Source organism: Dermacentor andersoni, chromosome 6 (assembly GCF_023375885.2).
Source record: "Dermacentor andersoni chromosome 6, qqDerAnde1_hic_scaffold, whole genome shotgun sequence".
NCBI classification, from domain to species: Eukaryota; Metazoa; Arthropoda; class Arachnida; order Ixodida; family Ixodidae; genus Dermacentor; species Dermacentor andersoni.
This window is the reverse complement of record NC_092819.1, coordinates 149838641-149855843: the sequence shown is the minus strand read 5'-3', so window position 1 is coordinate 149855843 and position 17203 is coordinate 149838641. Positions and strand designations below refer to the sequence as shown.

Here is a 17203-nt window from a genome sequence, read left to right as displayed (position 1 = left end):
TTATTTTGCCATAGAACACACAGAAGGTCACAGTGCCACGGCTGCTCTGTGTCATATATCATATAATTGTAAAAACTGATATTGTCATACGTGGTTTCCACTGTATAGTAAATTATTCAGGGTGCTCCAATACTTGTCATTGAATTTTTAATAGTTTAGAGCATTTTAATCTTTGTTTAACGCATGAAAATAAGTCGAAACTGTTATGTCAGTACTCCTTCGAGATGATTGGCTTGAGGTAGCAGTCATTCACCTTTGCTGAAGATGCAGCGTCAATCTGGAGAATAAGAGTGAATGAACAGCCCTCATTTTTGCCATTTAGCTAAGGGAAAGTATTAAAGAATCCTGCGCATAAGCTTCAGGGGTGCATTATGTTTCTTTGCAGCACATGGGCAGCACAAGACACAAACTGATATCACAGAAAAAGCCACTCAAACCAGAACGCGCAATAAAGAGGGCCCTCAAGGTGAGCATTTTATCGCTGCATTTTTCGTACAGGGCGGCATGACCTTTGGAGAACGTGTTTTCAAAAAATGCTGTCGCACCTTTTTCTCTAAGTGACTCAAGACGTGCAGGGTATTAAGTTGTCTCGTGTGCAGTACATTGCTTCGTGGTGACTGCAGAGGGCTGTGTGTTAGCTGCCTTGTAAGTCACTCTGTTGTTTCAACATCTTGCGTGTTCGAACACTGCAAATGTTGGGTCATGATAAAATGTCTCTGCCATTTCCCCATGTTGGTCACTGTTTACGAGCATTCAGATGCTGACGCTCATTTTGTGCTTATAGCAGGGAATGCTGTGGAAGCTAGAGCAATTTGTCATACTGCCTGCATTCATCCCCATGGTGCACTTGTCCAGCACACTACGTTCCACAGCCAAAATCTTCAAATGATTTTGACGATTGTGCATGGATGCAATAAGTTGATAGGGTGGGTCCTTGTGATCATCAAATGACAAATTTTGGTGTTCTGCATAAGCTGTGTAATTTAGCACTTGGTCTTGAACATCTGCATCACTGCTGATTGCAGTGGCACCGCTTCTTGTGTTTTCAGCTGCCTCTGCCCACTCTATGTAGAATGGGCGAGTGATTTCACTCGGGCGACCAATCCACATTACATCATTAGGAATACTTAAACCATACCACCTGATTAGGCTTACATTTAGTGGTATATTACATATATACAGTCGAACTCACTTCTAACAATCTCAAATATAACAATTTATTGGTTACATTGGAGGCTGATTCTAATGGAGGAAAAAAACATGTTGTCACAGTTCAAGGACAGAGAGTATGCTGCTTTTATTGTCCAGAGAAAGGTACGCCGGAAAGCATAGAAAAAGCATGTGTGTTTTGGGAGAGCTAGCAAAAAGGAAGGCAGTGAGATAGAGAGACCCCAAAAGTGAGGGAACGTTTAAGTGCTGACGAAAAAGCAGGGCTCTGCCTGAATGCGATGGATTGCTGCTGGGATGACGGGACCACTGGCATACATCGCCGCTGGGAGCAAACACTGGCTACAAAGACAGTCACAGATGGACGTTCGCTATAAAGGACCCCTGGACTGCAGAGCTAAAGGGAAGAAAGGAATGGAAAAGTGAAATTTGAGGACTGGCTGGCTTTACGTGATCATAAAAGTCATTTGCCTCTCTGTCAGCTTTGCTTCTAGCAGGTGACAAGTTAACTTTTTGAAATGGTTGACAGAAGTGTGAAGTGTGCAGAACTTCTAGTGCTCTCACGCCGTTTCTGATGACCACTGATGAAAGCACAATTCTGAACCATCACGCTCGGACAAATAGTTTGCCTTCCAAACTGTTACAAGACAATGCCCTAGCTTTGGCAGCATTGCCCGTTAATTATAGAATGAAGTACAGTAATACTGTGTAGATGACAAAGCAGAGTCATATAAAGTATGGTCTCTGCGAGATTGTTCAGGGGTCCGCTCTGCAGCCGGCGGGCTTTTTATGGTAGTGTAGTCTGCTCTGTGGGGCTCACGAGTAGAGGCATCGCACACCTGAGCAGTCCTGCGGATGTTGAATTGAGCTAATTTATTTTTGGGACTGCGCCCTCACGTTGCTGGTCTGTGCTTTCTGCAGCCCTTCTACAAGAACAAGAAGAAGGAGAAAAGTGAAGAGCAATCAGGTGAGCATGCCAATCTGACTCTGGGTCTGTGGGCAATGGGTGGCTCTTCAAACTGGAAGGGGGGTAACTCAACAGAAAAATATGTAGGAATGTAGTGCAGTCTGCTTGTGGTGGTTACGTGTTATAAAAGTGTGTACTGTCACTGTATTGTACATTTAAATTTTAAAATCAGCCAGTATATATCAAGCTTTTAGTCAGATTTGCAGACATTTTCGTCAACGTTACGGGTGAACTGCATGGTGCAAACCTCGTATGAGAGCCAAGCAGTAGTTAAAGCAGAAAGCTGGGTTAGTTAGCTGCTTGAATTGTGTGATATCTTTACAGAACTAAAGACGGAATACATGAAGTATAGACTGTGTGGGCATTGCCTGCTGTCCAATTTGTGGACCGTCCCATCTTTTTCATGTTTTCTGTCTTAGGCCGAGCTTGGTGGGGGCATGGCACTTATTGCTTCCGGTTGATAAGTGGCATTATAGTGCCTCTGCCTGGCTGCACTGGCTTGTACTAGTACAGTTGAACCCACTTATAACAAAATTTAAGTGCCAAGAAAATCCTGTTGTTATAACCAATAATTGTTACAACTGTAACCGGTTTGCACAAAAAAAGAAAACAATAAGACAGAAGTAAGTACCCTAGAACCTATTTATAGCATTACTGGTTTTGGCAATATACTCGGATGTAACAATGAGCACCTGCTGCACTGTGAACTTTTGTGTGTGTTCTGTGGTAAAATAAATTGCTTACTGCAATATTCCCGTGCCACATTATTGGCTGTAACAACGAAATCTATCTACAAGGCGTCTGTGCGGAAAAGAAAAGGAATGCAACATTATGAGACAAAAAACAAAGTGCGAGCCCCATCACTACACACATTTTTGTGCCGCACACCCCTCACGGCACACTTTCATCGCCTCTCCACTCCTCCAATGTCTGCGACAAGGTGGAAGGGAGATGGGAGAGAAGCGGGTAAGGTCACTGATCCGATGCGACAGAGGCACGTCCTTCAAGGTGTGCGGCACAAAGCAAAGGCTGGCTGCACGGCACAAAGGCAGGTGTGGCAAAGGATCTTGCTTCTTTTCTTTCTTGTTTTTTAGAGACAATATGTGACGAACACATGCCATGCAGGGTGCGCAGCGCAAGAGCATGCGTAACAAAGCAGTGCATGTCCCCCCCAACCCATCCGAAGATTTTGTGGTTTTTCTTCCTTTCGGCGGACATACCCAGTAGCCGGATTTATTTATAAGTGATGATGCGGGCATGGGAGCATTGTAATAAGCGGTTTATTTTACCATAGAACACATAAAAAAAGTTGACGGTGCATCGGCTGCGGTTATATCCAATATATTTTTAGAAAATGGCACCGTTGCTGGTGGGTTCGACTGTACTGACAAAATATTGTGTCCCACTATTTTTGATATGTAGCTGTCGATGACTCCATTAATCAAGGTGCGACGCCTCAATCTTCAAGAGTGCCACAAATAAATAAGTACAGCACATTTTATGTGACCCATTCAAAAGTAGCACCAAGTGTAGCATGACTTCGAACATGTAGCAAGAGATTATTCACATGACCGGAAGCGGAGGTGGCGGCCATGCAGCATCACAAACAACTCGAGAGTGAACCAGGCAGCCCAATGTGGTGGTTGAAGTCTATTGCAATGACCGTGTTGCCAAAAGTTGCCAAATTGGCCATTACACATGCACAGTTCTCTTGAAAATGCAGGGGACCTGTGCTCCTTTCTTGACCCATCAAGTGCTGAACGGACTTTGCTTTCGGAAGCATGGTGTTCACTCATTCATTTTGTTGATGCCACGAGACTGTCAGATCAGATTTTGGCGAAGTGATGAGTCTTCTTTTTCATGTCTAAAGCCACATGCACTTGGTACTGCACTGGTTGCATTAAAGGGGCCCGAAACCATCTCTCGGGCTTGGTGAAAAAACATTCAGCAGATAGTGTACACGGCTGTGAACATCTTAGCCAAATTTTGCAGTCATGGATGGCACATGAGGTTCACAAGCACAGCACAAGGTAACCTATCCCTTAAACACATTCTTTTCAAACAGAGGCCTTCTCCTCACACGTTTGAAAACTGCTGGCAGCTGCCATGTTTCGTCATACAGTAGATTCCCATGGATGGCTGCTATTGGCTGACAGCTGACGGCAGTCAGTAAGGGTGTTTGGATCACTTTGCTTCTCCCTACTGTTATTGTGTCATTTAATTGATGCAGTTAACTAAACAGGCTAAAGTTCTATAAGAATTGCGCACTTCCAGGAGATGCCAACTATCATCTGCTCACAGTCGGCCATCACTACCCATGTAGGAACGAAACTTTAGTCACATTGCTTATCAGTGTCGTGGCCATTGAGTCTTGCTAACTTCAATTAGATTCAAGCATTCAACTTGCCTTAAACCACACAAAATGTAAGCCCCAACCACATGTATGCTACCCCTGCCGTGCCTCACAATGCTTAGTGGTTAGCATCTACAAGGGATGCACCCTTGCGCACACTCACTCACGACCACCATTACTTCAGGCCACCGCTCCTAACTATACACCTTGGCAGACATTCCTTCGTATTGACATGTGTACTTGTTTATCTTTATCAGGCGACCACGTTTCACTGCCTAACAAATGTCATCGCACAGCGCAGGACGCACTTGCATGTATCAGGAGTTTCTGGAATGTTATCGATGGTTCCATCCGATGTCTGTCATCGAACCTTGTGTAATCTGATTGCATGTATGCGCGACGCAAATAGTGTAAAACTAGTGATTACTCTGGAACATTCGACGACTGATGTATTAAAGCCAATGCGCTTGACCCGCTGATCCCATTTTCGCCGATCGCCGACTGTGTGCTCCGCTTTCGTTGAGCATTGAGTGTAGCCTGTTTTTTTCTGGGCACAGGTTTGCCCAATAAAGTTAGTTTTGCCGCTCACAGTTTTGTTGCTGTGTCCTCAACCATCACTACCACGTGACATCTGGTGAAGGTGCTGGTTCGTTCATGTACCAGACGCCCCCGACAAGCCATTATCCAAGCCCGGACCACAAAGACAAAACCTAGGTCGTCCCAGATCATCGAGCAAGTAGCTGACTGCAACAGCTGCCCGTGGAACGCGGAGTTGTACCTGAGACAACCAAGAAAATTGTGGCCAAGACAACCCCAATGGCTGGCCCAGCCTCCCCTGTTATCCTGTAGCAACCTCGGGACCCACCAACCTTCCATGGAGCAGCAACAGAAGATCTGGAATCCTGGCTGGAGCCCTACGAATGAATCGCGACTTTCAACTGCTAGGACACCAACGACAAGGTGCGGCATCTATACTTCGCCTTAGAAGACGCCGCCAGAACGTGGTTTGAGAACCAGGAGTCGACCTTGACAACATGGGACCTGCTCCGTAGCGGCTTCCTGCACGCCTTTACGAGCGTCGTGCGCAAGGAAAGGGCCGAAGCCATGCTGGACGCCCGAGTGCAGCTGCCTAACGAGAATGTTGCCATCTTCACTTCATTTCACTTCACTTTATTACCTTAAAGGCCCCCAGTATTGGGGGTATTACATAAGGGGTGGGTAGCAAATAAAATAAATTAAATATACAAGGCAAAGATGTTTAGGTACAAGTTTGCTCACTGTTAAATATGTTAGCTATACAGTTCAAAAACGTGGATGGGCAGGTGATTGCGGTGATGTCGTGTGGAAGGCCGTTCCGGTCCAAGGCTGAGCATGGAAAGAATGATGAAGCAAAAGTGGTAGTGTGCGCACGTGGCCGGGCGACTTGGAAGGGGATGACCAATGCAGAGTGAAATGCGCGCAGGAGGACTGATGTAGTGTGGATGATGAAGTGGGCTGTAAAAGAACCTATGGAATAAGTAGATAGTAGCAATACGACGCCGACAAGCCAGGGTTGTTAGGCCGGATTCTGCTTTTAACCATGGTACACTGGCATTATATGAATAGCATGAATGAATGAATCTTGTGGCACGATTCTGTACTGATTCTAGACAGTTTGTTAGATATTTTTGGTTAGGGCTCCAAATGGCAGAGGCGTATTCCAGCTTGGAGCGTACGAGTGACTTGTAGGCAAGCAATTTTAGGTTTGGTGGCGCTTGACGTAGATGACGTTTTAAGAATCCAAGGCTTCTGTTAGCAGATGATATCACTCTAGTGACATGCGCGTTCCAGGTTAGGTTGTTGGACAACGTTACGCCTAGGTATTTATGAGATTGTGCTAATGCTATCGTGACGTGCGAGATTGTATAAGGGAACAGGAGAGGATTATGTTTCAATGAAATGACATGAGTTTGCATTTATCGGGGTTTAGTTCCATGAGCCATTGGTTACACCACTCCTGGACACAAATTAAATCGCTTTGGAGGATTAGTTGATCAAAGGGGTTACTGACTGTGCGATAGATAACACAGTCATTGGCAAAGATATGGACATTACCGGAGACATGTGTTGGTAGGTCGTTAATATGTATTAAAAATAGAAGGGGACCGAGAACTGACCCTTGTGGGATGCCTGATGTTACTGAAAGAGACCTCGAGTCTTGATTATTAATGTGAACAAATTGGGTACAGTTTGCCAGAAATTCTTTTATCCACTGCAGTATGTTATGATGCAAGTTTAACCAAGAAAGTTTTAGTAGCAAGTGCTTGTGAGGAACCTTGTCGAAGGCTTTCACGAAATCTAGGAAGATTGCGACGGAAGAAACTAGCCGTCTGTTCTGCCATGCCGACCCGGATATGCCCGAGGAGAAGAAAGTCTGCCTACTCATGCGTGGTGTGAAGGAAGAACTTTTCGGTGCAATGATACGAAGCCCACCGAAGACCATAGAAGAGTTTCTTCGCATTGAGAAAACACTAGAAATGTGAAACCGGCAATTTAACCACCGCAGTAACTCTATAAACTACACCGGCATTAAATCAATGGCCACTGACGATCTCCGCGAGACTATCAGAGCGGTCATATGGGAAGAGCTGCAGAAGTTGTACCTGAGGTTGCAGCCTCAAGTGGCCTCGATCACCGAAATCGTCAAAGAAGAGATTCAGCGATAAACAAGTACATGTATTAGTATTGAGCTATTGATAACGCTTCAAAATGTGCAATTTAAAATTGTCTACTATCCCTGCAGGACTAAGCCGGTTCGCAGCACGGCCAGACTGGAGCACACGAGCGCGCACTCCAACGCTGCCATGCACATAGCAAGTGCACACCAGTTGTGCATAGCTGCGTCAGCTGCACCTGCTGCCTAGTGTAGATACGGCGACCACTGCAGGATGGCCCCACAAGCCCTCATGCCATCGAGATATGTCGAGAACTGCGTGCTCTGATTGGTCTCTGTGGGTGCCGTGGCTCCAGGCGCGTGCACCAACATCTGACTGGAACAGGCCATCTGCTTCCAGAGTTACACACCTTCGAGGTGTGTTGCAATCATGGTCGAAGCCCGCAACGTTGGGAATCCTTTCAACTAAATTCCAGAGTGGGGCGTCCATTGCCACGCCGACGTGCATGCTGCCAACATAATCACATGAGCAATGACGATGTTTTGGCTAAGCCTTGGAAGTTGCGTGAGTGCCACAGAGGTAAGCACGAAAGGAACTGTACTACTCATGCCACTTGGTATGAGAGTAAAACAGCCACGTGCAGCTCTCCAGTACACTATAGCGCAGCAAAGTGCTGACCAGCGTTACTGTAAGATTTGTTCAATTCAACCAAGTTTCTTTGCACTTTTTTCACGTATTTTTACGGTGTGCTGCACCTAGGGCCTCAATTGTCCGAAGTACCGCAACGGACCCTGCACTCGCATCCTCAATTGCACGGGGTACAAGACAAGGTGACACCACGGTGAAATGCACCCTTGAACTTAGCAGTGAGGGGGTGCAGCCCAGCATGCCACAACCGGCTCCACAAATGAAAAAGTGCAGGTGGTGCCGGTGCACCTTTCCTGAATTGAACAAACCTAAAGTAACAGCGACTAAAAAGTATGTGTTGACAACAGCACCCTTCAATTTACACTGAAAGAGGAAACGCAACATTGAAGCCACGTGACATAACGCTATAGATGGGGCACCAGAACAGATAGCACCCATCTCCTTCACAACAGGGCATTGAGAAGGAATGAGATGAATATTGTGCTCATAATATTGTGCTCGTACTAGGTCTTTTGGAAACACTCTTTAGGTAATGTGTTTCTTGGAGGCACAATACTACTCCCAAGGCATTTTTAAGGCTTCAAAGAAAGGTGGTTCAGGACCCTTTCAAAAGTTAATGTAATCATTTGTTGCACTCACAATGAATAGCGACTCATAGTGGAATTACTGTTCAGATAGCTATCCACTAAAGAAATAAAGAATGCCAAAAAATATTTTCTGTCGGTACTCCTGTTGTATCTTTGTCCGTCTATCTGTTGTATCTCTTGGGTGTCCTAAGAATTGAACACCCAGCAACGCAATAACTTCTTTAGGTGGCTTTATAGTGTGAACAGCATTGTTATCGCTAACTGCGTCATTATTGACCATGCCAACTATGAGCGCTTACAAGTCTGCTTTTTGTGCTATGTTCAGACGTCAAGACTGGGAAGGATAAGGGCAAGGAGGACAAGAAAAAGGACGATGACAAGGAGAAGGACAAGGAGAAGGACAAGGAAGAGGACAAAGAGAAGGGCAAGAATGACAAGGAGCAGGACAATGCGCTGAACAACAAAGGAGCTGACAATGGCACCCATAGCACGAAGGTGAATACCTCATGCACTCAGCCCTCCCTGGGCAGGTTGGAAGGTTTGCCAGCAGCGCGCACCGTAGCACAGGTGAGTTGCACGCAGCAGTAAATTGTGCTTTGCTACAGTTGTTCTGAATTTTCAAGAGTAAATGCTACAGCCTACATTCGCCAGTGTGTGGCTTACACAACTTCTGTTTCCTTGCAGGTCACTGGCTGTCATGCCGGGGTACTGTGCCTTGCCGGGTGCACGCAGTGCTCCCGGCAGGCACATGTCAGCTCCATCCTTACCCTTGACGCCAACCAGGCCTCGTGTATTCATGTACAAAAAGAAAACACTTTGTTTTTGTACGCACAAGGTGCATAAGCTCGACGAGGACCATGGTTTGATTATCTCTTCTTGCCCTGAGCATAGCTTGCAGCTGCATGCGGGCACTTGCTACCGTCACGTTGTGGCCATACCTTTGAATATGGCCATGACGTGACACTTGGTCACAGGATGACAGAGAGCATTGTCGTTGGCTTGACCTGGGGCATGATCTTGACGAGATCATGGCTTCAGCTCAGCTGGCATGAAGCTTTGTGCTGTTATCCGGGCCTGATCGAAATTCACCTCTCATTGTAAATAGTTGCTTGGCCTGAGTGTCTTGGTGGTTGCAGGTGCGGGACAAGTACCAGCTTGGCCTGCTCGATCAATTGAATGAACGCCCAGACAGGCGTAATGAGATGGAGTTTAGCCGTTCCCACCGGCCAATAAAAGGTAGGTCTTCTCTGCTGTAGTGCACTGCATGATACAAGACATTTGTCTGTGTAGCTCTTGCTTTTCAATGATGGCCATGTACGTAAGTCAGTTCCTTCTCAATTGTTCTAGCACAGTATGATTGGTTTACTGCATCCTTTTGCAAATATAAATTGGTTTTCATGAAATTTTGCTATGAAATGAGGTGTAATTTTTAAAAAATGTGAGGACACTTAAGCACTTCTTATGTACTATGAATGCAAAAACATTAACGCCCAATTAAACGCCGCTGAGCGGTCCTTTGAGTTATGAACTCTTTGCAGGCAAGTGACTGCATTCAGACTCATGGCGTGTTTTGATTTGGCCTTACCGAGGCACATTTAGAATGCAGGCGAGAGCTTGTGCGAAGAAGGAACGCGTGGATAACACAGGCTTCCGAGGTGAGAGTGAGGGTGACGTGGCATCGCGGCAATGCCCTCTCCCCTCACATAATACCACGGCAGCAGGTGTTCCCTTTCGCCCTCTCTGCTCTGGCGAGGTCTGAAACAGCAAGCATGAGGCAGCATTATGTTCACACCTTGCACATTCATGACGTGGCGTCGCAACCAACTGGAATTTGGGTGCCATTTCGCAGCTGAAGAGGCGGCTGGCTTTTAGCTCAGTATGCCATTTGACACTTTCACATAAAAAAATAAAGGTGATGGACGAGCACAGTACAAGTGCACTGTGTTAATATTTATACCGAAGTGCTTTAGTACTTTTCTGCTGGTGACAAAACTTCGGGCCAAGTTTGCTGTAGGGACACAAGCTGCCGATAGGGGCATCACCGCAGATGATGCTACGATCATCAGTGTCATCTGCTTGCTTTAGTGGTTTAAAATAGTTATATGGGTATAGGCCTGGTAGCACAAGGTCGACACAATGCCTATTTTGATCTGCCCACGGCTGTGTCGGCGAGAGAGGAGTCGTTGGCATACTAGTCACGACTTCATTGTCACATTGCGATGACGCTACGACCCACCAAGCCGACTCAGTTGCCACAAAATTTCTGCCACTCATCACTATGCATGCGACTCGCTTTTTTTTTTTCTTTTCTTTACTCTATCTAAAAAAAAAATCTGCATACTCGCGGCAAGGAACACTGTTAGAGTGCTTTCCATCTTTGAACACCAATTTACCTGTGCATTTATTTATTTACACTGGCATGTATGGCCACAGTCAGTTGTTTGCTTCAAGTACCACATACATCATGCAGCGTCGACATGAAATAGTTGTGAATATTGCAAGACATCCAGATCTGTGCATATGAGAAATGTCATATCACACTAGCCGAGATGAGCTGCATGATATGAGTGGCCGATGCTTACGGGGTCCCTTTCAAAATGGTGACTGGGAAATGAGGGTCTGTAATCAATAGCTCGTTCTCGCTTTTCCTGCTCTTCACCATGCATGCAGTGTGCTCGATGAAGCACTCACTTGGGGATCATGTAACTTTCTCTCAAAGTCGTCGATGTCTGCCGTACGCTCGCATAACAATTGAGCGAAGCACGCTGCAGTATTGTGGGGCGGTTGTCACTTGTTGCCATTTAGCATAAGGGTTAAACAAAAGGGTTAGCATAGTGTCACGTTCTTGTGACTTTGAAGAACACAGTATAGGAAAACTGTGTATCATGAAACTGACTTCTGTTGGGCGAACCTATGCTACACTCAAAGCACAACAATAATGGCGAACACGGTCAGCGATTGTAAATCTGAGCCGCTGGTTAAGCGTGTTGGCTTTTATACACGGCTCATCAAAAGTTCCACGGTAATCACTGGTGCCCGCATGCCTTCCAGAAACTACTACACAATTCGTGTGATGTGCATGTAGTCTGATTACACAAGCTTCGGCGAAAACATACGTAACCGACAGGATCAATGACAACATTCGAGTAACTTCCAGTCATGAAGGCGCGTTTTGCGCTGAGCGACAACTTCAAGTTGTTAGCGGGTGAACTGCAGTCCCCGAGTAATGGATAAATAAGTACACGTGTCAACTCCCCTTTCTTAAAAAGCACCATCCTGATGCTACAAACACAAGCGCAAGAAACTAAAGCATATGCATTGAACAAGGATAACAAAGAAAGATGTCCCAGAGTTAATTAGCACTGGTAGGGTGCACAGCATGGACTACTTCAGGCCGTGAGCAGCGGCACTGTGATTGCAAGATGCTGTCTGGTGCAACCTCATAGCCCAGTGCGCCAGTACGTTGGATGATTTTGTAGGGCCTGAAATAGCAATGCAAAAGTTTATCGCTAAGTTCTCATCGGCGTATTTGGGTCCAAGCCCAAACATAGTCGCCAGGCTGGTACTCGCCATAGTGTCGTCGAACATTGTAGTGCCAGCTATTGGTCCTTTGCTGGTTCTTGATACGAGGGCGGGCGGGCGAGCTGTCGGGCTTCTTCAGCACGCTGGAGATAGGCGGCAACATGGATATTCTCTTCGTCAGTGACGTGCGGCAGCATGGCATCAAGATTCGTTGGCGAGTTCCTGCCATCTCAATCTGATCTCAATCTGATTGTAAATCTGATCTGCAGGTTAAGTGCGTTGGCTTTTATACATGACTCGTCTAAAGTTCTAGGGTAATCGCTAATGCCCGCATGCCTTCCAGAAACTGCGACACAGTTCATGTCATGATTGCAGTCTGATTACACAAGCTTCGATAAAAACATAGACAACCAATAGGATTAATAACATTCGAGTAAGTTCCAGTCATGCAGGCACCTCTTGCACTTAGCGATAACTTCAAGTTGTTGGCAGGTGAAATGCAGTCCCCGAGTAAATGATAAATAAGTACATGTGTAAATAAAAATACCAGGACCTGCTGTATAGGTCATGAATAGTACATAAAGGCTACAACCATATTTAGTCGCATTTCATTTATGAAAATGCCAACAAGTGCAATAAGCAGCCTTCAATTGTTCTCAAGAATGGTGGCATACCAATGTTGGCACTGCACCATGTCGTCACTTCCAACTTCTTGTGTGCGCACATCAACATTTCATATTGCTATGGCCACAACTTAACTACAAAAGAAGTTCTTTTCTGTTACTATTTTGTTTGCTGGGGGATATTTGCTCCAGAGTTTATTTTACTTGCATGGTTCGAATTATTTCAGCCACCACTGAAACAACGCCACGAGGGGGAAAGAAGCAGTGAAGCCAATTGTTGATGAAACATGAGCACATAATGAAAACAAACCATCACATGCACAAAGCAATGACAACTCATTTTACGAAATGTAATGGTATTGTTTTCATGTTGCCTTGTATAATTTCTCGCATCACGTGTCTCGGCCTCATTTGCATACTTGTGTGGACGTCCAAAGGACCCAGGCACAGCTACTGGCTGAGAAGTCAAAGTTGAAGGTTCTTCCATTGAAGCACACGACATTACTCACCGAAATCACTGCACCAAGTGGCAGCGTTGCGACGTTCGGTGCAATATACAGACTGGCCACCGGCGCAGTCCATCTCTATGACCTCATTAGTTTTTCTACTATCTCTGTCGAAGGTTTGTCCAGCGTAGTGCACAGCAGAACTCACCAAAATCACGGCACTGACTGACAGTGGATCAGGGCCGTCAGCGCCTTCGCAGAGGGAGGCGCAGTATGGGAATGCTGACATGATGAGCAGCATTGGAGCCAGCTAGGGAAGAAGACGATGAATGCAGGGGCAGTGGCACAAGCACATATCTGTGACCACGTGACTTTTTGTACTGACCCTGGCCACACCGCTGGTTTTTCTGCATCACGAGCCATATAATGCTCTCACGTTAATAAGGTCTATGACCAGCCACAATCATTTGACATGTGTCGGTGCAGCTGCAGGGCATTGGTCTTGTGAGGATAAGTCATTGTTTACCTCTTGAGGATTATCTACAGCTCGACCAAGGTGTTGCAGGAGGTGCGGGTGAAGATCTTGCCTTCAGCCCCATGTTTCCAGGGCCAGTAAAGACCACAGCCTGGAGGTAGGACAGAGACCAGATCGTCTCATACAAGCTCCTAGACGGTTGTTTTAGTCCTGCTGAGGCCTTGAAGCTGGAGCCCGCTGCATGAAAGGCTCACTTCCACTCAGCACAACGCGACCGTCTTCCAAAAGTCTTGCTTTCCTTCCTTCTCTTCTTCTCCCTCATGAAGAACCCATGTGATTTTGTGATTGACTTTTGGCCGAGGTGCTGCGTCTAGCAAACTCGCACCAAATTCCACAATTCTTCTTTTTGAGTCACTGGCTGTCCGCTGCACCATACGCGCGCACATTAGTCTTTATACATGACACCATTCTAATTGCTTATCCTTTAGTTCAGGTCCATCAGCAGTGAGTGTATGAACTCAACAGCTGAGCTAGGCCTAGTATCCGCTGAACGAGACTGACACACGCTCAAGCTTGATTTGAATGGCCAGCAAGGGCTGACAATTGTGCATTTCAACTTTGGAAGCAGGTTTTGACTCGTTTTAAGTGTGAATACATGCAAGTGTGAATATATACAAGCGCAGAGGATGTGGCAGTCGCATTGTCAGTGTGATGTATTCTCTGAGCTGTTGATTTCACGAAGGCTGGAAACTGCTCCATCCCTCCCTCTGTAGCCAGAAAGACACTGGCACACAACAGGTCTTCGGCATTGTTCTTCTATCTCCTGACAACCATTCAAGCTTACCTTTACGTGGTAAAAAGCAAGAAGAGTGCATAAAGCCCCAACAAAAACCACACCAAAACACTGGCCAGCTTCTGCGCCGTTTGCTGAGTGCTCTTTCAGAACTGGTGGTGCCACCGCGCTGTCACTGTTGGCAGCATATGAAGCTCTCCCATAACATGATGCTGAAGCTTTGTGACCAGTAAAAAAAGTAATAAATGACTGTGGTTTTACTGTGTATGTTAGCAGGGCTAAAAAGTTCAAGGAAAATGGTTACCGTACATACGTGAATAAGTGCAATGCAGTCGAATCCCACTTCTTATGACAGCAATGTTATGAGTGTTGCATCAAGTTTTACAAAAATTGTCTTCGTGAAATTATTTAGCCCACCAGCCTCTGAACATACCATCGACATCATCCAATGGTGAAAGGACATCAGGAGGGCACTAACTTCGATCAAGCCTATTCAGACAAGTTCTTGTGTTAGGCAAAACAAGCAACACCAGAGTTGCTGAAAGAGTCACTGTGACCTAAAAAGAAGGTGTTGGTTGCAAGCCTCAGCTCTCCCAAGTTTGTTGTTGCTTGTGTGCCATGTTTAAATGTACATTATGATTATTAGGATGCATACATATGGTAAAACCTCATAATAAAGTTGAAGGGAAAGCCAAACTTACTTCGTTAATATAGCTAATACTTCGTTATATCCATTATTGCAATTTTACTGTGATATATGCCCAATGGCTTGCACAATTTTAACCATGCATAGAAGAAGGTAGCTTTGCAGCCTGGGGAACTGCTACATGGCCACTTATGCGATTCAATTTTAATAAAACAGCAACAGAATCTTCGGTATGTGTAACACGCAACTTCTTAGCACCTGACACGACAGCCTTTACGATAGCCGCCTTCTGTTCTAATGTGATGGTCATTAAACTGGCAAAATGGCAACACGGTTTAAAAAGAACAGCTTGCATACTGCGACACAAAAAAATTCTGTCGTTGAGCAGCATGCGGCACGCAACGCGGCATACCGAATGTGCAGCTGATTCAGGCGGATCTGCTGCTCATCTGTGGCTTTGCAGTGTGGACGACAACGAGGCCAACGAATCTCGCCCCGCCGGCTTTGCTTGGCCGGTTCGTGGCCTTTGAGATTGCGCTACTGCTAGTGCAATCTTTGAGGTGACGCCTAGCTACACCAGCCTATGCAGAGCTCCCGATGAGAAGCAGAATTGAGTGCACTAGTATTTTGCAGTGCCATGTGCAAGCAGCATCTCACCATCATCATTGGACTTCTCTTCCTCACTGCAGTGCGTTGCGCAGGATGGCGCAAGTTGGAGTGCAGCTAGGTGTGGCCTCCGAGATAGCGCCATTGTTGTCTCAGAGGCCATGCCTAACTGAACCCAACCTGTGCAACGCCACAGTGAGAGAGCAAAGTGCAATGGAAGTAGTGAGCCCCTGCTTACGTGTGTCCACGCATGGGGGTAACTAAAAGAGCAGTGTTGCTTGATGGCATACTTGAGGGGTACGCAGTTTTGAGCTTATATTTTACAGTTTCGTTGTAATGGGTTTCCATTGTATTCCACAAGAGGTCTGTGATCAGGGAAAAAACTTTTTAAAAATGCGTGCTATGCTCTCCAGCTTCGTGTACGCGGGATTTTTATGCATATTAATGTTCACAGGCTGGCAGGTGTGCTAATGATGCTATAGAGATGGGAAAGGCAGTAAAACTGAATTTTCCAGAGGCAGAAATAATTTACGTCCGAAAGGGTTATTGTTTTCACTGTGCATGGCCATACATATTGGAAAGAAATGTGAGAAAAAACGTACTAACTGGGGAGGTGTATGAGGTGTATCCCTCTTGGTGATTGCTTTTGCTTTGACTGGTGCAACAGACGGCGTGGTGCTTCCTGCTGTGTAAGTGTGTGCATTGTGCCTTTTCAACAAATTGCTGTGGTCTGGTTGGACACCATGCAGCAAGAGTAGCAACTCGGTGCCTAAACTGATCGTATGTGCTTGCTGCTTGCAGACAAGAAGACACCTGCTTTAAGACCAGTGCCTTACATGTGCGACATCTGCCAGATGTTTGGAAAGTCTGCCTTTGAGCTGAACGAAGTGAGTTCATGGTTTGGTTGCTGCATTGTTTGTGACAAAGGTCTTGACTTTCTCCATGCATAACGTTTCGCCTGAATGCAGAGAGCCCTCGAAATACAGTGCTCTGCCAGTACATTTTCAAAGCAGTACACATGAATTCGTTGTTCGTAACCTTGCTTTTAAAGGGCCCCTCACCTGGTTTGGGCATTGCAAACAAACAAGTGTGCTGAACAGATCACACAGTGACAATAACGTCTGCTAAGTATGAAATGGTTGCACACAAAAACGGTCAACATTCTAAACAGAAGGCTGCGCGCACGCCCTTCCACTCGAGGGAACCGCACTTGGAGCAAGAGAGTCAAGGTCATACACACAAATGCCTCTGCTCTAGACACACTGCTTACAACATCTCCAGCCATGGTACATCCAAAGCAGAGCGTGCATGTCGCCACTGAAAATGTACTGTTCAGCAAAAAGGAAGGGACGTAAATTAGGGTTGATCTCTCTTTCATAGGGAATTGGCAGAGCACAGAAACATGCTTTCACAAAAGCTGTTGCATGTTTGCATCGTGAACTCACGGTCCGCTGCAGCGAGAGGCACACAATTTGCAGGTCAGAGACCATGTTGCAGGTTTGCTTGGCGTACGGCGTCCTGTTGGCAAACGGTGCCCAGCTGTCGAGTCACTTTGGCGACAGTACGAGCATTTTGGTGCGTCTCCGTAGTGTCTTGGGCAGCCGATTGAGCTGCGACACGCTCAGTTTCAGAAATGCGAGTGACAGAGTTCACAGCTTGCGCCGCGAATGCGTGAAGGCCTTCTGCTTCGTGCTGGCGTGTCTCACGCCGCACCAA

At 46.1% G+C, this 17203-nt stretch overlaps 1 protein-coding gene across 2 annotated transcripts in view; it reads left to right on the top strand.

Moving 5' to 3' along the window:
• Positions 1 to 17203, top strand: part of LOC126523664 (uncharacterized) — a 63866-nt gene that overhangs the window by 35838 nt on the left and 10825 nt on the right. The window contains exons 6-10 of one of the 2 annotated variants that reach the window (XM_050172263.3): positions 386 to 466; positions 2089 to 2134; positions 8702 to 8871; positions 9513 to 9612; positions 16289 to 16374. In XM_050172263.3, coding sequence (XP_050028220.1) covers positions 386 to 466; positions 2089 to 2134; positions 8702 to 8871; positions 9513 to 9612; positions 16289 to 16374 — 483 coding nt within the window. The remainder of the gene's footprint in view (positions 1 to 385; positions 467 to 2088; positions 2135 to 8701; positions 8872 to 9512; positions 9613 to 16288; positions 16375 to 17203) is intronic. The other variant, XM_055066952.2, reaches the window with a different exon arrangement.